Source organism: Schistocerca piceifrons, chromosome 5, assembly GCF_021461385.2.
Source record: "Schistocerca piceifrons isolate TAMUIC-IGC-003096 chromosome 5, iqSchPice1.1, whole genome shotgun sequence".
In the NCBI taxonomy this organism is placed as follows: domain Eukaryota; kingdom Metazoa; phylum Arthropoda; class Insecta; order Orthoptera; family Acrididae; genus Schistocerca; species Schistocerca piceifrons.
The window spans coordinates 676,612,395-676,635,080 of record NC_060142.1 but is presented as its reverse complement, the minus strand read 5'-3'; the positions used below and the strand labels follow the sequence as shown (position 1 = coordinate 676,635,080).

At 43.9% G+C, this 22,686-nt stretch overlaps 1 protein-coding gene across 1 annotated transcript in view; it reads left to right on the top strand.

Moving 5' to 3' along the window:
• The window catches only part of LOC124799197 (glutamate receptor ionotropic, delta-1-like), a 178,173-nt gene that overhangs the window by 15,674 nt on the left and 139,813 nt on the right, over positions 1 to 22,686 (top strand). Inside the window, exons 2-3 of the mRNA XM_047262731.1 lie at positions 9,477 to 9,601; positions 9,680 to 9,850. Coding sequence (XP_047118687.1) covers positions 9,477 to 9,601; positions 9,680 to 9,850 — 296 coding nt within the window. The remainder of the gene's footprint in view (positions 1 to 9,476; positions 9,602 to 9,679; positions 9,851 to 22,686) is intronic.

The following is a 22,686-nucleotide window of genomic DNA, read 5'->3' as shown; positions in this document are numbered from 1 at the left end:
TGTTTCATTTCGGAATTGTATGACGTGCCAGAGTTAAGCAGAGCGTCTTGTATAATGTAAATGTGATGAATGGCGGTGTGGTGAAGGCCAAATTCCAATAAAGAAATGACAAGAAAAGAACATTGGCGCCCAGCTGGAAACTACGCTGGGAAGGTAAATAAGTAGATACATATGCATGTGTATGTTATTCTCAATGGCTATACTACCACACATTTCGTTAATTTCTATTTACAAAAAAAAATGAAAGTGTGAATAAATTACTGAAACATGAGTCCACTAGAAACTACGCGTGAAGAAATTATATTATAAATTTAGAAAAAAATATAGCATCATACAAAATTTCTACACATAAAGTGCACAGTAGCCATTGATAGTAATATCACTTATATTTAAGTGGTTGAACATCACATTTAATACTAGCGCATCCTACTGGCGTGCCAGCCGGAGTGGCTGTGCCGTTCTAAGGCGCTACAGTCTGGAACCGCGTGACCGCTACGGTCGCAGGTTCGAATCCTGACACGGGCATGAATGTGTGTGATGTCCTTAGGTTAGTTAGGTTTAAGTAGTTCTAAGTTCTAGGGGACTGATGACCACAGCAGTTAAGTCCCATAGTGCTCAGAGCCATCTGAACCTACTGGCGTGGCAGCAACATGCAGCCGATGTTGGAATGGGAATTCCTACATTAACCAGCTCACGGATAAAAAAAAAGTTCTGACCTGTATCTGGTATGAAAAACACTAGATGGTCCACATCTCCCTCGTCATTGCATAAATCACATAATGGAGAATGCTTCAATCCTATTTGGGACAGGTGGGTTTGAAATTTCCTGCGATTTAAGTGCAAGTGCGTAATCGTTGTTGTTTGTTTGTCATTGTGAAAGGTACCACTATGCCGTGAAAACCACAAAAAAAATGTTACTGTTCCTGATTGCCTGTTTGTAGCGACTTGGGGTGCCATTGTTAAGAAACATTTTACCAGTAGATAACGAGTGCTTCAAATGTCGAAATGTTTTTTCTTTTTTCCTTTTTTTCAATTGTACTCCTCCCCCCATGAACCATGGACCTTGCCGTTGGTGGGGAGGCTTGCGTGCCTCAGCGATACAGATGGCCGTACTGTAGGTGCAACCACAACGGAGGGGTATCTGTTGAGAGGCCAGACAAACATGTGGTTCCTGAAGAGGGGCAGCAGCCTTTTCAGTAGTTGCAGGGGCAACAGTCTGGATTATGGACTGATCTGGCCTTGTAACATTAACCAAAACGGCCTTGCTGTGCTGGTACTGCGAACGGCTGAAAGCAAGGGGAAACTACAGCCGTAATTTTTCCCGAGGACATGCAGCTTTACTGTATGATTAAATGATGATGGCGTCCTCTTGGGTAAAATATTCCGGAGGTAAAATAGTCCCCCATTCGGATCTCCGGGCGGGGACTACTCAAGAGGACGTCGTTATCAGGAGAAAGAAAACTGGCATTCTACGGAGCGGAGCGTGGAATGTCAGATCCCTTAATCGGGCAGGTAGGTTAGAAAATTTAAAAAGGGAAATGGATAGGTTAAAGTTGGATATAGTGGGAATTAGTGAAGTTCGGTGGCAGGAGGAACAAGACTTTTGGTCAGGTGATTACAGGGTTATAAATACAAAATCAAATAGGGGTAATGCAGGTGTAGGTTTAATAATGAATAAAAATATAGGAGTGCGGGTTAGCTACTACAAACAGCATAGTGAACGCATTATTGTGGCCAAGATAGACACAAAGCCCATGCCTACTACAGTAGTACAAGTTTATATGCCAACTAGCTCTGCAGATGATGAAGAAACTGATGAAATGTATGACGAGATAAAAGAAATTATTCAGGTAGTGAAGGGAGAGGAAAATTTAATAGTCATGGGTGACTGGGAGAGAAGGAAACATAGTAGGTGAATATGGATTGGGGGGAAGAAATGAAAGAGGAAGCCGCCTTGTAGAATTTTGCACAGAGCATAACTTAATCATAGCTAACACTTGGTTCAAGAATCATGAAAGAAGGTTGTATACCTGGAAGAACCCTGGAGATACTAAAAGATATCAGATAGATTACATAATGGTAAGACAGAGATTTAGGAACCAGTTTTTAAATTGTAAGACATTTCCAGGGGCAGATGTGGACTCTGACCACAATCTATTGGTTATGAACTGCAGATTGAAACTGAAGAAACTGCAAAAAGGCGGGAATTTAAGGAGATGGGACCTGGATAAACTGAAAGAACCAGAGGTTGTACAGAGTTTCAGGGAGAGCATAAGGGAACAATTGACAGGAATGGGGGAAAGAAATACAGTAGAAGAAGAATGGGTAGCTCTGAGGGATGAAGTAGTGAAGGCAGCAGAGGATCAAGTAGGTAAAAAGACGAGGGCTAATAGAAATCCTTGGGTAACAGAAGAAATATTGAATTTAATTGATGAAAGGAGAAAATATAAAAATGCAGTAAATGAAGCAGGTAAAAAGGAATACAAACGTCTCAAAAATGAGTTCAACAGGAAGTGCAAAATGGCTAAGCAGGGATGGCTAGAGGACAAATGTAAGGATGTAGAGGCTTGTCTCACTAGGGGTAAGATAGATACTGCCTACAGGAAAATTAAAGAGACCTTTGGAGAGAAGAGAACCACTTGTATGAATATCAAGAGCTCAGATGGCAACCCAGTTCTAAGCAAAGAAGGGAAGGCAGAAAGGTGGAAGGAGTATATAGATGGTTTATACAAGGGCGATGTACTTGAGGACAATATTATGGAAATGGAAGAGGATGTAGATGAAGATGAAATGGGAGATAAGATACTGCGTGAAGAGTTTGACAGAGCACTGAAAGACCTGAGTCGAAACAAGGCCCCGGGAGTAGACAACATTCCATTAGAACTACTGATGGCCTTGGGAGAGTCAGTCATGACAAAACTATACTATCTGGTGAGCAAGATGTATGAGACAGGCGAAATACCCACAGACTTCAAGAAGAATATAATAATTCCAATCCCAAAGAAAGCAGGTGTTGACAGATGTGAAAATTACCGAACTATCAGTTTAATAAGTCACAGCTGCAAAATACTAACGCGAATTCTTTACAGACGAATGGAAAAACTGGTAGAAGCGGACCTCGGGGAAGATCAGTTTGGATTCCGTAGAAATGTTGGAACACGTGAGGCAATACTAACCTTACGACTTATCTTAGAAGAAAGATTAAGAAAAGGCAAACCTACGTTTCTAGCATTTGTAGACTTAGAGAAAGCTTTTGACAACGTTAACTGGAATACTCTCTTTCAAATTCTGAAGGTGGCAGGGGTAAAATACAGGGAGCGAAAGGCTATTTACAATTTGTGCAGAAACCAGATGGCAGTTATAAGAGTCGAGGGGCATGAAAGGGAAGCAGTGGTTGGGAAAGGAGTGAGACAGGGTTGTAGCCTCTCCCCGATGTTATTCAATCTGTATATTGAGCAAGCAGTAAAAGAAACAAAAGAAAAATTCGGAGTAGGTATTAAAATCCATGGAGAAGAAATAAAAACTTTGAGGTTCGCCGATGACATTGTAATTCTGTCAGAGACAGCAAAGGACTTGGAAGAGCAGTTGAACGGAATGGATAGTGTCTTGAAAGGAGGATATAAGATGAATATCAACAAAAGCAAAACGAGGATAATGGAATGTAGTCAAATTAAATCGGGTGAAGCTGAGGGGATTAGATTAGGAAATGAGACACTTAAAGTAGTAAAGGAGTTTTGCTATTTAGGGAGTAAAATAACTATGATGGTCGAAGTAGAGAGGATATAAAATGTAGACTGGCAATGGCAAGGAAATCGTTTCTGAAGAAGAGAAATTTGTTAACATCGAGTATAGATTTAAGTGTCACGAAGTCGTTTCTGAAAGTATTTGTATGGAGTGTAGCCATGTATGGAAGTGAAACATGGACGATAACCAGTTTGGACAAGAAGAGAATAGAAGCTTTCGAAATGTGGTGCTACAGAAGAATGCTGAAGATAAGGTGGGTAGATCACGTAACTAATGAGGAGGTATTGAATAGGATTGGGGAGAAGAGAAGTTTGTGGCACAACTTGACTAGAAGAAGGGATCGGTTGGCAGGACATGTTTTGAGGCATCAAGGGATCACAAATTTAGCATTGGAGGGCAGCGTGGAGGGTAAAAATCGTAGAGGGAGACCAAGAGATCAATACACTAAGCAAATTCAGAAGGATGTAGGTTGCAGTAGGTACTGGGAGATGAAGAAGCTTGCACAGGATAGAGTAGCATGGAGAGCTGCATCAAACCAGTCTCAGGACTGAAGACCACAACAACAACAACTCCGAGATAGAAAATTGAGAGCCATTCATCAGCGTATATACACTGACAGAAAAAAAATCAGAATACCTAGGAGTTGTGCGATATAAACGAATGTCGGTAGGCGTCTTTCTGCAACTGAAAGATGTCTATTGAAATTTCGTGCCAGTCACATAAGAAATACACTTCAGTGCCACAATGAGGAGGCAAATTAGGTTCACTTCAAATACACGCAATAACGGTAGTGAGCGTTAGTTATATTTGAGATGTCCGAGGCTCGTGGTCTTGCGGTAGCGTTCTGGCTTCCCGCGCATGGGGTCCCGGGTTCGATTTCCGGCGGGGTCAGGGATTTTCTCTGTCTCCAAATGACTGGGTGTTGTGTGTGTCTTTCATCATCGCTTCATCCTCATTCACTCGCATGTCGCCGTAGTGGCGTTAAAACTCTTGTGGAGCGACGGCCGAACCGCTCCGCGAGGGGTCTCCCGGCCACCAATGCCATACGCTCATTATTATTATCTTTGGTGAATTGATGTTAGTCAAGAATGCTTTTAATGTGACAAAGACGCCAATATCAACACCTCACTGAATTTGAACGAGGTCGTGTAATAGGGCTACGAGAAGCTGGATGTCCATTCTGCGATACTGCAGAAAGACTTGGGATTGCTAGCACGGTCATCATGAGAATGAACAGCTGCAAAAAGAACGGGTTCCAGACGGCAGCGTAGCACTACCGAGAGGGAATACCATCTCGTTCGGTGTGTGGCTGTGGCGCTTCGAACTGCATTTTTAGCAGCAATTTGAGCAGCAGTTGGCACCACAATGAAACAACGAATTGTTAAAAATCGGTTACTTCAAGGACAGCTCCGAGCAGGTCGCCCTGCAGCGTCCATCCTACTGATGCGTCCGTTTCATTGATTCGGAACCACCACCAACTGTGACTTCAGTTGTGTCTAGCGAGAGCTCACTGGAGGGCAAGGTGGAAGTCTGTTGAGATTTCTGATGTAAGCTGGTTCTGCCTCGGTGCCAGTGATGGCCATGTGTTGGTTAGTAGGCCGGCCTGCAACTAACCTGTCTCCATGCTGACTCATTGCACTTGAAACGTCCCCTTAGAAAAATTTATGAATGACAGTGGTAGTAAACCTCTTACGTCATTTGATTTTCAAACAGCTGAGCAGAACTGAATGTACTCGGACATTTCTCTCTTTACTTATTCTGATCAACACTAAACTGACACACAATATTTTCAGCGCAACGCAGTCTGACTTTATCACTTACCTCACAAAAATCTTCGTTACTCGAACTACTGCAATACAGCGAGCGCCAATACTGCCAGCTAAATAAAAGATTCTAACTACTGAAGGCACTAACTACTGATGGGCATAGTTAGCAAATGAAAGATTTTGATAGAGAACAAACAATGTATTTACCTTAATCATGTTCAAAAGTCATCATATATATATATATATATATATATATATATATATATATATATATATCAGTTCATGACATCCAGTCTTACAAATTTACTGTCTCTGATGGACACACGTCCAGATCGTCCGTTCTCAAAATTCTGCCAACTCTCTCCCCACATCCACCACTGCTAGCGGCTCACCTCCAACTGCGCAACGCTACGCGCTGTTCACATCCAACTGTCCAACACTACAATAGCGAATATTCCAACAATGCAAACCAGCCACAGACTTCACACAGCACAGTCAGTGATTTTCATATAGAGCGCTACGCGGCGTTACCACCATAAAAACGTAAACAGCCTACTTACACAGCTACACCTGGAGTTAAAGTCTAGGGTTCGATTTCGTATGACATCAGGAGCACTCTCGTGTTTATCCCACGCACCCTAGCAGCAAATTTGTAACTCAGTCTGGTAAATCGGCCTGCTGTGCTGCCATTCGTGAGCAGCATTTCAGGGGGTGTTTTCCAGTAGGTTAACGCTCGGCCACATACAGCTGTTCTACAGGGTGTCTGCATGCTGCCTTGGCTTGCTCGATCGTTAGATCTGTCTCCAGTCGAGCACATATGTGATGTCATCGGACGACAATTCCAGTGTTATCCACAACCAATTAACCATCATTGTACTGAGCGACCAAGTGCAACAGGCATGGAACTCCATCCCACAAACCTACATCCGGCACCTGTATAACACAATACTTGCGCGTTTGCAAGCTTCCATGGTCTTGCGGCTACACCGTTTATTAACGTACCAGCCTTTCACATTTGCAATGGATTACCTCGCCCTTAGATTAACCTGTGATCTTGCAATGTTAATCACTTAAATATATTATCTAGACACATGTATTCCCGAAATTTCATTACTCTACATTAAGGGGGAACGTCGATGAAAAACACACACTATTTCAAAAAATGCACCAAATCCACAGTTTTGGAGATATGGCAGCGAAATTTTGTACCGCGCTTTACATGGAAGTAACACATTTACATATAAAATCCTTTGGTTACATACCTTCAACTTCTTTTGAATGAAATTTGAAGTTTTATTTTCAAAAAATAATGTATGTTCCTTTTTCTCAGAAAGTATTCAAGAGATTTCTACAATTATTTCTCTGTTTCATCTCTTTATATGTTGTAGCCTTCTCTCATGAGGTTTTTGGAATAGGTCAAATAGTATAATTTTTAATTATAATTCCACAAGTACAATTTTAAATTCATGCAAAATTCCAAGCACTTTGCCACATATCTCAGCTTGCAATCATAATTTCAAAATTTGCTCTGGAGACAACGTTTATTAGGTTTACAGAAGTATGTGGACAAAATTTCATAATTGTAGCATTCATAGTATCTGAGGAAAAGGTACATAAACTTTAAAAAACAAACTTTTCAGGAAACGCAATTTTAAAGTTCAACCTAAGTTTTTCCCTTCTGTCACTTCTTCAGAAGGCACCACATTTGTACTCTGGGTCGTCTTTCCCTTCAAGGCTTCTCTTCTGGTTTCTTGTTGTCTGTCTTCTTTCCTTTACCAGGTCTTCAACTGACTTTTCAGCTGCATAGGCGCGCTATAAATCCATTTTTCTCAGGTTGTCTTGAGTAAATTTTCCTATCTTGAAGCACATTCTTTCTAATACCTTCATCCTCCCGACGTTCCCACCATTAAATAAAATAACTGCACCATAAGTTGCAATTCTAACAACTGCAAATGTGTTTTTAGGGCATCGTTTCCATATGAGTGAATTTAGAGACTCATTTGGATTTTTGCGTTTTGTCATGAAGACACTTTTTGAGAAGTGCAGGATCGGCCAGAAACCTGTAAGTGGGCTTGACAAGATCCAGGATACAATCTGGAACCCTCTCTTTGTTAATGTAGGGGTTGTTATCCCTCTGAGCTTGTAGACATTTACACCAGCTAATGTGGCACAGATTATGATTAGAATGTTCATCTGCTGACAACATGTGGAAATATGTAGCCCATACACTCTTTGTGATCGTGGCATAACTCAATGAAGAAAGAATCGAACACTTGTATAAATCTCCGTCAGTACCACAAGCCATAAACGATGCAGCTAGTTTGTTATTGTTTATAAGATTCGGAACACAGTCAAAGATGATCAATAAAACCAAAGAATGTTTATCATGGCCTCCTAGATGTATCCCACGCACGTTTGTTTGAAAGTAATATACAGAATCGTTGTTCACTGAGCTGGTATCGAAGGGCTGCTTCAAAACGTGGTTCGGCGCGGCACGTTACTTTTTACCGCCCTGCCAGTGTCCAGCAATGTTCATTTGTCTAGCTAAAAGCTGTAGTAGAAAATACTAGACCACTACTGTCTATTGTAGGTCGCAACATACATAGAATTGTCCGGTAAACAGGATGTGGCTAGCTACTGAAATAAAAATTTTAACTTGGCAATGTAAATTTTCAGGTGTATTTTTACGATAAAGATCACAGTTAATACTGCCAAGTCCGTACTAAGTGGCAACACAATGTAAAGTTCACACGCACACCACAATCACACACGTAGCCAGTTTATGGTATTTACACCCGTTACCGAAGTTAATAGAGTTCACCGGATCGTTTAGTTATGAAAATGCTCGCTCAAATGTTGTGCACTCTGCTCTACACGTAATACCTGTTCCAGTCTCAGATCGCACAACACGCCACGCGGTCTTAACTAACAGTCAAAAGCAATAATTTTGATATTCCGTCCGAAATTCCACACGACTTCCACTAAACCGTTCACTTAAATACACTTTGTACTACTTCGCGAACTCGTAATTAGCATTTTTCCGCGATTTTACAGTACTTTCGTCGCAGCTGCTTTCAATGAGATGTTACTAGTTCGAACACTCAGCCCTGACTCCCATACATCACACCAAAAGCTTTGTTCCCAGCACAGATTGGCGCGAGCCTGCATTTTTCTGATTGGATGATATCACAAACAGCAAATCAGGTTGCAGTATTATCCCACGCTAACCCGCGATTTACTTCAATGACAATTCTGTGGCAATTGCTAAATAAAGAAATTTAGAGAAGTATCAAATATAAAATTACTCCTTCTGAAATTACCGATTAATTTGTGTTCTACTCACGATTTATTAGTACCATAAAATGAATGCACATTTAATTATAGTAAATCCCCTGTATAGTTTAACTGGTACTTCGAGAATAAACAAAACAATTTTCATTTACTTCTGCTCATCTTCACTCATACAACACTCACACTGCTAATTACTACACATATAAAACAATTATAATTATGCAAATACATTAAATATTAATCAAACATAACTTTACAACATTGTTTCGACTACGACTGCTAGCACTGTCCGTCAACTGCTGACCTCTGCCGTCTACTAGTACAACTACGTGCAGCTCTGTAACGCAGGTCCATGTCAGCTGGTGGCATCTGTCGATGACTCATGCCTATAACGATATCGTCCTAACAAGCGACAGGAGCGATGTGAAGGCGCTACGCCTCAGTGGGCGTGGCAAGGAGGCCGCGTCACACTTTTAATTAATTTTCAGGCACTTCGGATGCGATTTCAACATTGAAACTTTGGTAACTTATTGTTCGTGAGTTGTACTAACAAATAAAAAAAAATCGAAAATTGATATTTTTGGTCAATTTCATCAACGTCCCCCCTTAACTGCATTTGATGCTGCGATTTTTTCCGTCAGTGTATTTACACACAGGTTGAGATTGGTTTTACAGATCGTGGACACGCCGCTGGACAACCTGGGCGAGCGCCTGAAGAACGTGAACGACCGCCAGCTGGACACGATGGCGCGCTTCGGCTGGGGTCTCTCCACCACGCTGGCCAGGCTGCTCAACTTTTCGTAAGCTCCATCCCACCTGCTTTGCATCACACTTACTTTTCTACGACTCGTGCCAACATGTCCGCCATTTTACTGCAGGATCATACTGTACCGCGTGCGCAACTTTGGGTCACTGGTGAGTGACAACGAAATGGACGGAGCGGTCGCTCTCATTCACAACGGCACCGTCGAGTTTGGAGCGGCTGGTTTCATAATGACCACCAGGCGCATGGACTTCATGGACTACACGGGACCTGGCCGGCTGTGGGCGTAAGTAGGCATCAAGTGGGGACTGAAACCCGCCGGGGGGATAGTTATACACTGATGAGCCAAAACATTATCACCACCTGCTTAATAGCTCGTTTGCCCGCCTTTTAAACGAAATACAGGGTGTCCGAAAAGTCTTTCCCTGATTTCATAAATTGATAACTCAGGCTAGAAGTAAGATACAAATATGAAACTCGTGTCTAATTGTTTGCAAACTATCAAAGTTTTCTTCACACATCAGTAAACTTCCACATGAGCACCCTTGGTAGCACGTAGACCATCTAGGTGATATTCAGTTTCCGTCCACACATTAGCCAACATCACCGGAGGGATCGATTCAACACCTGTGGTTATCCGTTACCGCAGGGTTTCAAGATCTGGTTCACGTGTTCGGTTGACCTCGTCCTTGACATAACCCCATAAAAAAAAGTCTAATGGGGTTATGTCAGCAGAGCCTGGAGGCCAAACCGTTGCCCCATCACGACCAATCCATCGCCCAGGAAAGGTCATATATCGAGATGGGCACGGACGTCCAAACCCCAATGAGGTGGTGCACCGTCTTGCTGAAACGAGACATCGGGGTGATACTGAAGCAGCCGAGGAACAGCATACAGTTGCAACATGTCCAGATACACTGCAGATGTGATGGTAGCCTTAGCGAAGAAGAATGGCCCGACAATTCGATCGTGCAATAGCGCGCACCAAACATTCACCTTTGGACTGCCTCTGGTGCACTCCATGACCTCGCCAGGAGGTTGTGAACCCCAAATGCGCACATTATGGCGATTCACTACTCCACTGATAAAAAAGGTCGCTTCATCGGAAAAGGCAATTCGTCTGAGATAACCATCATCGTCCTCAATACGTGATAGCATTTCGACTGCAAAGTCATATCGACGTGTACTGTCATTGGGCAACAAGGCCTGAACGATTTGCACTTTGTATGCACGAAACAATAAACGTCTGTGTAAAATGTTATGGAGAGAGCTTTTTGTCATCTGTAATACACGTGAGGCCCTGCGCACCGATTTCTTCGAACTTCGCAGAAAAGACTGCCTTACAGCTTCCACCCTGTCTGCTGAGGTTCTTGGTCGACCAGACCTCGGAAGGTCAGCAACCGATCCTATGTTTTTGAACTTCTCATACCAGGCTTTAATGCTCTTGACATCAGGTGGATTCCTTCCAAATGTTGTCTGGAAGTGTCTCTTCACTGTGGTCGGTGATCGTGTCTCATGGTACCACAGGACACACTGTGCCTTCTCCTGACTGGTTAACATGGCTTCTTGGGCACTGCATCTCATCCCTACTTACGTACTGCGAACCTAAAACAGAAAAAAAACTTTGATAGCTGTAAACAATTCGACACAAGTTTCATATTTGTATCTTACTTCTATCCTGAGTTATCAATTTATGTAATCAGGGAAAGTCTTTTCGGACACTCTGTATGTCAGTGATTGTGCGTGTCAGGGATCCGACAGTTTGTTGGGAGGTTTGTGGAGGTATGCAGTATTAGATGTCTACCCATAGGTCACGTAATTCGCTTAAATAATAGGCCGCTGATTTGCGTACGCGGTGTAAGCAGCCTGTTTATATGTGTATATGCTGGCAGCGAGATAGAGTGCATTAATAACTCGGACAGCGCCGAGCGCCCTCTGAAACAGACTTTCTGTGTCTGGTCGGACTCGCAGTTGCGAGTGAACAGCCAGCTGTGATGGCAGTTGGAGGTGTATAGACAGCAATGATGGAGGTTGGGAGTTAATAGTTAGCAGTGATGGAGGTTAGAGGTTTGAAGTGTTAGCGCGAGCGGACTGTCTGTGCGTGTGTCTGTCACAGAAATGTAAGATTATTGTTGATTATATAATTTGCTGGAACTGGTTGTCAGGGCGATTATACACTTCTGGAAATGGAAAAAAGAACACATTGACACCGGTGTGTCAGACCCACCATACTTGCTCCGGACACTGCGAGAGGGCTGTACAAGCAATGATCACACGCACGGCACAGCGGACACACCAGGAACCGCGGTGTTGGCCGTCGAATGGCGCTAGCTGCGCAGCATTTGTGCACCGCCGCCGTCAGTGTCAGCCAGTTTGCCGTGGCATACGGAGCTCCATCGCAGTCTTTAACACTGGTAGCATGCCGCGACAGCGTGGACGTGAACCGTATGTGCAGTTGACGGACTTTGAGCGAGGGCGTATAGTGGGCATGCGGGAGGCCGGGTGGACGTACCGCCGAATTGCTCAACACGTGGGGCGTGAGGTCTCCACAGTACATCGATGTTGTCGCCAGTGGTCGGCGGAAGGTGCACGTGCCCGTCGACCTGGGACTGGACCGCAGCGACGCACGGATGCACGCCAAGACCGTAGGATCCTACGCAGTGCCGTAGGGGACCGCACCGCCACTTCCCAGCAAATTAGGGACACTGTTGCTCCTGGGGTATCGGCGAGGACCATTCGCAACCGTCTCCATGAAGCTGGGCTACGGTCCCGCACACCGTTAGGCCGTCTTCCGCTCACGCCCCAACATCGTGCAGCCCGCCTCCAGTGGTGTCGCGACAGGCGTGAATGGAGGGACGAATGGAGACGTGTCGTCTTCAGCGATGAGAGTCGCTTCTGCCTTGGTGCCAATGATGGTCGTATGCGTGTTTGGCGCCGTGCAGGTGAGCGCCACAATCAGGACTGCATACGACCGAGGCACACAGGGCCAACACCCGGCATCATGGTGTGGGGAGCGATCTCCTACACTGACCGTACACCACTGGCGATCGTCGAGGGGACACTGAATAGTGCACGGTACATCCAAACCGTCATCGAACCCATCGTTCTACCATTCCTAGACCGGCAAGGGAACTTGCTGTTCCAACAGGACAATGCACGTCCGCATGTATCCCGTGCCACCCAACGTGCTCTAGAAGGTGTAAGTCAACTACCCTGGCCAGCAAGATCTCCGGATCTGTCCCCCATTGAGCACGTTTGGGACTGGATGAAGCGTCGTCTCATGCAGTCTGCACGTCCAGCACGAACGCTGGTCCAACTGAGGCGCCAGGTGGAAATGGCATGGCAAGCCGTTCCACAGGACTACATCCAGCATCTCTACGATCGTCTCCATGGGAGAATAGCAGCCTGCATTGCTGCGAAAGGTGGATATACACTGTACTAGTGCCGACATTGTGCATGCTCTGTTGCCTGTGTCTATGTGCCTGTGGTTCTGTCAGTGTGATCATGTGATGTATCTGACCCCAGGAATGTGTCAATAAAGTTTCCCCTTCCTGGGACAATGAATTCATGGTGTTCTTATTTCAATTTCCAGGAGTGTATAATTTTTTGAACTGGATGTCACATGATTAAAGTAAAATTTGCCAAATACATTGTTTGCTCTGCAACAAAATCTATCCTTTGCTAAACACATGCCCATTAGTAGCTAGAGCCTACAGTAGCTAGAATCTTTTATTTAGCTGGCTGTATTGGTGCTTCCTGTGTGAAGATTTTCTGTGAGGTAAGTGTCTTATGAAATGTATAGGTTATTGTTAGAATTCCTTCTAATTCAGGGCCATTATTTTGTGTTAATTATTTGAGCAGTCAGATTGCGTTTGAGTTGTATTTGTCAGGAATAATTCTGTAGGTCAGATGTGAAATGATAAAGACAAGCAAAGTGACAATACGTTCAGTTCCATTCAGCAGTTTAAGCAGGTTCACTCGCATTCATTTTCACTATATAGTTTCAGAATTAGATTTAGAAGTTTCATCTTCCCACTTATTTCAGTGTAAATAAGTAGAAACTTAATAAAGAAGTTTCAGCAGTGGTGGCACCCGATAGCGACCCAGATGGGTTCCATAGTGTGTTCACTATAACGCTTCTCAAACCAGTGAGCACGGGTCTGGCTCCGAGACACGGACAGTTATACTGCTGGAAGATGACATGGCCGTCGGGGAAGACATCAACCATGAAGGGGTACAGGTGATTCGCAGCTGTCAGCGTGTCTTCGATTACTACCACAGGTCCCATGCAAGGGCAGGAGAAAGTCTCCCATAGCATAATACTGTGCCCAACAACCTGGGTCCGTGGTGCGCTGTACGTTTCGAGCCGCTGTTCATCTCGATGACGGCGTTTGTGGAGACGACCATCAATGTAGCGTAGGATAAATGCGATTCACCCGAAGAGCCGACACGTTTCCATTGATCGATGGTCGGTGGTCGATGGTCCCGTGCTCATTGCAGTCGTAAGTAACGATGTCGCTGAGTCAATATGTGAACACGTATGGGTAGTCCGCTGCGGAGCCCCGCATTCAATAGTGTACGACGAACGGTGAACTCCGAAACACTTGTGCGTGCACCAGCATTGTGCTCTTACAGCAGAGAATCCACATATCACCATCTGTCCTACTTTATAGAGCAGACAAGCCTCCGAACCGCACGTTCTGTGAAGAGTTGCGGACGTCCAACCATTTAGCGCCTTTTACTGTCCTACCTCTTTCCGTAGATGCTGACGACAATGGCATGTGAACATTCGACCAGCTTCGCCGTTCTCGAGGTACTCGTTCACAGGCTCTGCCTAATAATAATCTGCCCTTTGTCAAAGCCGCTTATCTCAAAGGATGTGTGTGTGTGAAATCTTATGGGACTTATCTGCTAAGGTCATCAGTCCCTAAGCTTACACACAACTTAACCTAAATTATCCTAAGGACAAAGACGCACACCCATGCTCGAGGGAGGACTCGAACCTCCGCCGGGACCAGCCGCACAGTCCATGACTGCAGCGCCCTAGACCGCTCGGCTAAACCCACGCGGCTCTCAAAGGATGCAGCCCATATCGTCCCCAGGGTGATTCCCCGTTCGTGCCTGCTCTGCTTAGATGCTTTTGTTATCGCGTCAAACGCCCGCAACGACGAACGTCGCTGTGGGTCATAATGTTTTGGTTTATCACTGTATATGCACAAATATTCCCTAAAGACAGTCGTTTTCCTACGGCGGTTGCTCTTATCTCCCTGCACTGCCCGCGTCGTTGTATCCTGTAATAATTATTATTTGACACGGTGTGGAGGCATTCATACAAGCAACGCCAACTTACTCTGGTAGGATGCATTATATTCTGTTAAACACACACAGTGTTGCGCTGCACTGTTCGCAATTAACATTATTTTACAATTGACGTAATCAGTATTTGCATTCCAACCGCGTAATCTGTTTTGACGTACTAAAGTTATTGTTGAAGTAATATTATCCAATTGAAATACGTGCAACAAAGAACACGCATAAAATTCACTGTTCGAAATGTGCTAATGGCTATAGTGAGCCACAGTTCTTCCAGTCACTATGGAACCTCCCAACAGATTAAATTATTTCCGTAATCTCGGAATAAATGGTGACTAACCTCCCAATAAAATTGTGACTCATATATAACCTCCAATAATTAACTGACTGTGAATCTAAACTGGTAAAGCTGGACGTCAGCAACGCTGCGTCATGGCCCCCAAAAGTCATTCTGAATAAACTGAAAATTCTTACCTCAGTTATGTCGCCGGACAACGCGTACATATCTGCTCCTATAAGAAATTTTTCTGGCTCAGCCCAGTGCAATTCTGTCCACTAGATTTTGTTACGTATAAAAAAAAAACTGATTTTATTTACGATAATTGGCATGACTATGGATAGGAGAAATTAGTAAAAGCTTTAAATTCAGATGAACGACTGTCAAAAGCTATCTTTATAAGAAAGATTATTATCGAAAAATTATTGAAAATTTTTTTACATGTGACTTTGATATAACAATAGTACAAAATGAGATGTTGCAAATTACATATGCATGCAGCAACAAATAATAATAATTTTTGCTCTTGCCTTATACTGCATCGCTCAGGCACCGCCATCATTCTCCACGACCGGCCTTGGTAATTCCATAGAGGACACAAGTGCTCTCTGTGAGTCATACAACTAGACAACTGCTCTCTCAGAGCGACCTGACCCAACCGCCAGACTGTGAGCTACTATCCCAGATCACGTAAGAAACAGATTGACCGTCCTTACGGCGGAACAGGCAACCGTAAAAATAGTTTTCCCGTCGGTCAACAGATGTCGCAGGCGACGCTACAATGCTAACTGACCTGTCCATGTCGCGGAATTGGCAATGCTGTATCTTTGGTGACGTGAATGTCGCAGATTTGTGTTCGGCTAGAGCGCCGCGCGCGAAATGCATTCGTCACACAGCTGACTGTAGACCATGATCGGCTATGGTTTTTCCCGAGTTTTCAATCGAAGAATGTAGATTAGTCCCTGTAATTCCACAAACCTAGTTTATTTCTACTGTAGGGATACTTCCCACAATCATATGCGAAATGAAAAGTAATACACAATCTGCTCTCGCGCAGACATGTTACTATAAGCAGTGTTGTTTTCGAGTGAAAGCTGTGAGAGGATTATTAGCGCACAGATAAAAAGAAAATAAAATAGGCAGCGTCTATAGTTTGCATGCTATGCTCGTTCTCTTCTATCCTCCTCCCTTCATTCCAGTATAAACGTTTGTTCACATGTATAAACGAATGGAAGTGAACATTGACGAATTATCTATGAATACTCATTTGCAGCAGTGTAAACGAGGTTTTACACTCGTTCACTTCGTTCGCTCTAGTATATACCAGGATATAGAGGGACCGATGACCTAGCAGTTAGATGACGTCTATTATTCATTTATTTCACTGTTGCGATCTCAGTTCTAGAGCCATTTTCAAGTACCAAGAGAAAAGTCTTGTAAGGTAATGCTTCTTAAATTGTTTACCAAATGCTACCACACTATGCTTTGCGTTTTGTTATCCATATCTTATATTGACTAATTTATAGATTTACCTGAATTTCAAATCCACTCGCGTAATCTTTCTTTATTTTGGACGGTAATCTGAACATTTTCAGTTCAGGATTTGTTCGTCTACTCCTTCCACAGTTGATATACTCGCAGGCCCTCGGCATGACGACTCGGTCCACTACCACCGGTATGTCAGAAACAGCTGTAATTCACAGACGCCAAATAGTGGAAAGCTGCACGCGTTCGGCCGATGTTGCCACATATTTCACAGAACGGAGTGCCATCTAGTGGTTGATTCTACAAGTAAGGGTGTGACGCTGCTGCCGCCTGGTGGCCGTTCCCTGACAAGGGTTGCCTGCTAGACCAAGCGATTGGGCAATCTGTTGCTTACGTGAACTGGGCTACTATTACTACTGCTGCCGAGACTGCTCTCTGGTCTGCGATTCTATTGTAGCATGAATATCGCAGGCAGAGCGTGAGCAATCCATCGAAGTTACGTCTGCTCGACTGCGCTAGCAATGAATTCCTTAGTCATGGACCTCTTACAACTACTAACCAACGCCTTCGTTCATTACATGAGCATGCGCGTGACCGAACCGCGACGCGGATGTTTCAGAAGTTGGTGTGCGATATCCGAAACGAGAAACTACCTACGCTCATGATATTCAAACATTCAAACCACACATTTTTCTTTCACTTGGAAACGGTAATTGGAGTCAGTCCAGTCCACGCTATCTTCCAGTAACCGCCCCGACGCGGCTGAGGATTGACCTCTCGAAACGACACATGAGATCAAAAATCGTCACCTATTAGATAAACACTAATTCTGAGCCGTGAACACTGACATGAAATGTACAACTTTTTTGGCAAACATTTTTAATTACATCACAATAACCTGAGACATGCGTGTTGCAGTCTACGGTATCAACACTGCACATTGCACGCGCCCCACGGTAGCCCAGCTACGACTCAACTGATGCGCTCTACCCTCGTCAGAGGAGCGGCTATCGATAGGTCGGCGATAAAACACGTCCTGTAACATGGCATCCCGAAAGGAGAGGAACGAAGATTAGTGTTTAACGTTACGTCGACGACGAAGTTCGAGTTGAGGGAAAATGGGGAATGAAATCGACCGTACCTTTCAAAGAAATCATTTCGGAATTTTCCTTAACCGATTTAGGTAAATCAGGAAACCGAATCCGTGTGGCCGTACAGGGTTTTGAACCATCAGCACCCCTCTCAGAAGGGGCTTCTATAGTACTTGTGATGGGGACAGTGTATATGTTCCACAAGACATGGTTCATTTGGATCCATCTCTGTAGCTGAGGTCGCTGGCACACGCCTATGCAATGGCGCTTGACTTGATCGTAGCCAGTTCCATTTCAGGCGGTGGAAGCAGTTTTCACCACCAGTGTTTGAATGGAAAAGCGAGAAGAATATATGGGGTAAAGTTTCTGATCACCATAGCCATTTCCAGGTTTAAATTCCAAACCTCTCCGCCTCGTCTCATGGAGTGTGGGCATGTAGCACTGGCGATGGAGATCCGTCCGTCGGATACAGATGCTGAGCTCGCTGGTCCCCTCGGAGGTATTCAAAGAGGAGTAGGCTGTGTTCCAGCGCAGCTTTCAACCGTCTCCCTTCTCTCATTATCAAACGTCTACATCGACATCCATACTCCGGAAGCCACCTGACGGTGTGTGGCGGAGGGTACCTTGAGTGCCTCTATCGGTTCTCCCTTCTATTCCAGTCTCGTATTATTCGTGGAAAGAAAGATTGTCCGTATGCCTCTGTGTCGGCTCTAATCTCTCTGATTTTATCCTCATGGTCTCTTCGCGAGATATACGTAGGCGGGAGCAATATACTGCTTGACTCCTCGGTGAAGGTATGTTCTCGAAACTTCAACAAAAGCCCGTACCGAGCTACTGAGCGTCTCTCTTGCAGAGTCTTCCACTGGAGTTTATCTATCATCTCCGTATCGCTTTCGCGATTACTAAATGATCCTGTAACTAAGCGTGCCACTCTCCGTTGGATCTTCTCTATCTCTTCTATCAACCCTATCTGGTACGGATCCCATACCGGTGAACAGTACTCAAGCAGTGGGCGAACAAGCGTACTGTAACCTACTTCCTTTGTTTTCGGACTGCATTTCCTTAGGATTCTTCCAATGAATCTCAGTCTGCCATCTGCTTTACCGACGATTAATTTTATATGGTCATTACATTTTAAACCACTCCTAATGCCTACTCCCAGATAATTTATGGATTAACTGCTTCCAGTTGCTGACCTGCTATACTGTAGCTAAATGATGAAGGATCTTTCTTTCTATGTATTCGCAGCACGTTACACATGTCTACATTGAGATTCAATTACCATTCCCTGCACCATGCGTCAATTCGCTGCAGATCCTCCTGCATTTCAGTACAATTTTCCGTTGTTACAACCTCTCGATATACTACATCATCATCCGCAAATAGCCTCAGTGAACTTCCGATGTTATTCACAAGGTCATTTATATATATTGTGAATAGCAAAGGTCCTACGACACTTCCCTGTGGCACACCTGAAATCACACTTACTTCGGAAGACTTCCCTCCATTGAGAATGACATGCTGCGTTCTGTTATCTAGGAACTCTTCAATCCAATCACACTATTGTTCTGATAGTCCAATTGCTCTTACTTTGTTCACTAAACGACTGTGGGGCACTGTATCAAACGCCTTGCGGAAGTCAAGGAACACGGTATCTACCTGGGAACCCGTGTCTACGGCCCTCTGAGTCTCTTGGACGAATAGCGCGAGCTGGGTTTCCACGCTTATTTTTCGAATCCCCTACTGATTCCTACAGATTAGATTTCTAGTCTCCAGAAAAGTCATTATACTCGAACATAATACGTGTTCCAAAATTCTACAACCGATCGACGTTAGAGATATAGGTCTATAGTTCTGCACATCTGTTCGACGTCCGTTCTTGAAAACGGGGAAGACCTGTGTCCTTTTTCAATCTTTTGGAACGCTACGCTCTTCTAGAGACGTACGGTACACCGCTGCAAGAAGGGGGGGGGGGGGGGGGCAAGTTCCTTTGCGTACTCTGTGTAAAATCGAACTGGTATCCCATCAGGTCCAGCGGCCTTTCCTCTTTTGAGCGATTTTAATTGTTTTTCTATCCCTCTGTCATCTATTTCGATATCTACCATTTTGTCATCTGTGCGATAATCTAGAGAAGGAACTACAGTGCAGTCTTCCCCTGTGAAACAACACCACACCGTACTCACACGCATTACGTGACCAATTCTCAACAGACACACTTGAGATACAGCTCTCAGACACTGCGTGGGGAGAGGTCACTGAGTGTGCAGGATAAAAACACTTACCGATTAGGTAGCTGAACCTACACCTCGGGACTTCCAGCCTACAGTGCCATGCTTCTCCTTCAACATTATTCATTAGCAGAATCGTACCTCCGCAAGTACTCCAAGGTTATCATCTAATGAAGCATTTCCTCGCCAGCGAATTCAGTTCTATTCAGTCGACAGACGACTCAAATTTGGAATCTCACCTAAATTCTAGAACCATCATAATGGAATTTTAAGCTCTGTTCCCCTACTTGAGGGCATAATAATGAACTAAAGAAGGTTCGCTTCCTTTCAAGTACAGTTCCCAGTTCATTGGCTATTACCTTCTGCCCCACGGTTAATTGGATTTCAGATGGGCGTTTAGTGCATACTATCAGTTCGCAGGCGTCGTATGTGTATCTTCTGATATTGCGAAGATGGGCTACATCCAGTATCATTTACGATAACAATACTGCAATCGGTATAGCCGACAAAGTAATAGGCTGAGCACCTCGTGTCCTCTGGTTCCCTGATACGAGGTGCGGCTAGAAAAAAACCGGACTGATGCTGGAAAAAACATTTATTTACAATTATTTACAATTTCATGTTATCTCCTTCAATGTACTCTCCTCCTCGGTCTCTACACCGCTCCATACGAATTTTCCACTGTTCATAGCAATGCTGCAAATCATTTTCGGTAAGTCCATACATTACTTCCGTCGCTTTTTCTTTTACTGCTTCAACAGTCTCAGATCTAGTTCCTTTCAAAGCTGACTTGACTTTAGGGAAAAGAAAAAAGTCACAGGGGGCCAAATCAGGTGAGTAGGGTGGATGATCTAAGATGGGAATGTTGTGTTTTGCCAAAAACGTCTTCACTGACAACGCACTGTGAGCTGGGGCATTGTCTTGGCGAAGGATCCATGACTTTTTTCTCCACAAATCGTTCCGTTTTCTCCGTACTCGCTCACGTAGGGTAGCCAGGACGCTAATGTAGTAATGCTGATTCACTGTTTGTCCCTCTGGTACCCAATCAATGAGCACAATCCCTTTGATGTCAAAAAAAAAAAAACAATCATCATTGCCTTGAATTTCGATTTTGACATTCGTGCTTTTTTTTGTCGTGGAGAACCAGGAGTTTTCCAATGCATCGATTGGCGTTTAGTTTCGGGATCGTAAGTAAAAAACCACGATTCATCGCAAGTAATAACATTTTGTAAGAAGGTGGGATTACTTTGAATGTTTTTCAGGATGTCAGAACAAATCATTCTTCGGCGTCCCTTCTGTTCAATTGTGAGACACTTTGGAACCATTTTTGAACACACTTTGTTCATGTTGAAACTTTCATGAAGAATCTGCCTAACACTTACCTTGTCAACTCCTGTTAACTCAGACACTGCTCTGATTGTTAAACGGCGATCTTGTCGAACAAGTTTACCGATTTTTTCAATGTTTGCATCAGTTTTTGCTGACAATGGTCTGCCAGTGCGAGTGTCATCACTGGTGTCTTCGCGGCCATCTTTAAATCGTTTAAACCACTCAAACACTTGTGTTCGCGATAAACAATCATCGCCGTACACTTGTTGTAACATTACAAACGTTTCACTTGCAGATTTTCCTAGTTTGAAACAAAATTTGATGTTAACACGCTGTTCTTTCTGTACACTCAACATTTTCCGACGCATAGACCAAACGTCAACTACTTAAAACAGACGCCACGGGCAGACTGAGTGCAGGAGGCAGATGAAACTCGAGCAGTAGGCGGAGCGAGAGTCACGTGACAGGCCACGCGACTTTCAGCCTTATTGCATTCGTTTTATTGTTTCACCAGTACTAGTCCGGTTTTTTTCTAGCCACACCTCGTATCTGCTCACACTAAAAGCTGTTGTAAGGGGACGAGAAAGAGAGCTGATATATGTGCCTGTCCTTTGTTCCACAATGTCGTAAAATTCGGCAGATATCAGGGAGGGACTTTGTCAGACGACGGTTTTATGACTGGCTTATCGATGAGTTTATGAGAGAAAGATTTATGGTCGCCTTGGCAAAAGCAATCCTCACACGACTATCTTGACATCACAGCATGTAATAAAATTGGCTTTGAATTTGTCCTTGAGCAATAGCGTTTCGAATACCTTACATCTGACTCCAGTATTCATTTTTAGCCCCTTGACGACGGTCAAGATAGACTCATTGACCAATAATCAAGGACGGATTAAAGGAGGTGGGGATAGGGGGGGGGGCGGGGGAGGAGCAGGGGGAGATCACCCTTTCCGAGAGTTGAAGCTAAATTAAAATCAAATGCAAATTTTTGTAATTTGCGGCAATGTTAAGCAAGCGAATTTAGAATGTTGGTCAGTGGATTTTGTCATTTAATTCAGTATTCGCCAAGCCATCTTACTTTTTGTGTACCAGTGACTTGTGCTCCCCCTCGTGTTCGAATTGTGAGCACCAAACATTAGCAGGGCTTCCCAACGCACAACAGCAGCACGCTTTACCATCACAATTTTCAAAATATAGATATATATGAACTAAACTAGCAAAAATATAACTGTCAACAAATTAAGAACTACAGTTTTGAAAGAATTTTATTCTCAATCCAGTTTATTTGCATGTTAACTAAAGGCTTATGAACTTGTTACTGTCTGTTAGTAATTATATAAAAGAGGTTAGTCACAAAAAGGTTGTGAATACTACACATTTCGCCGGCCGGTGTGGC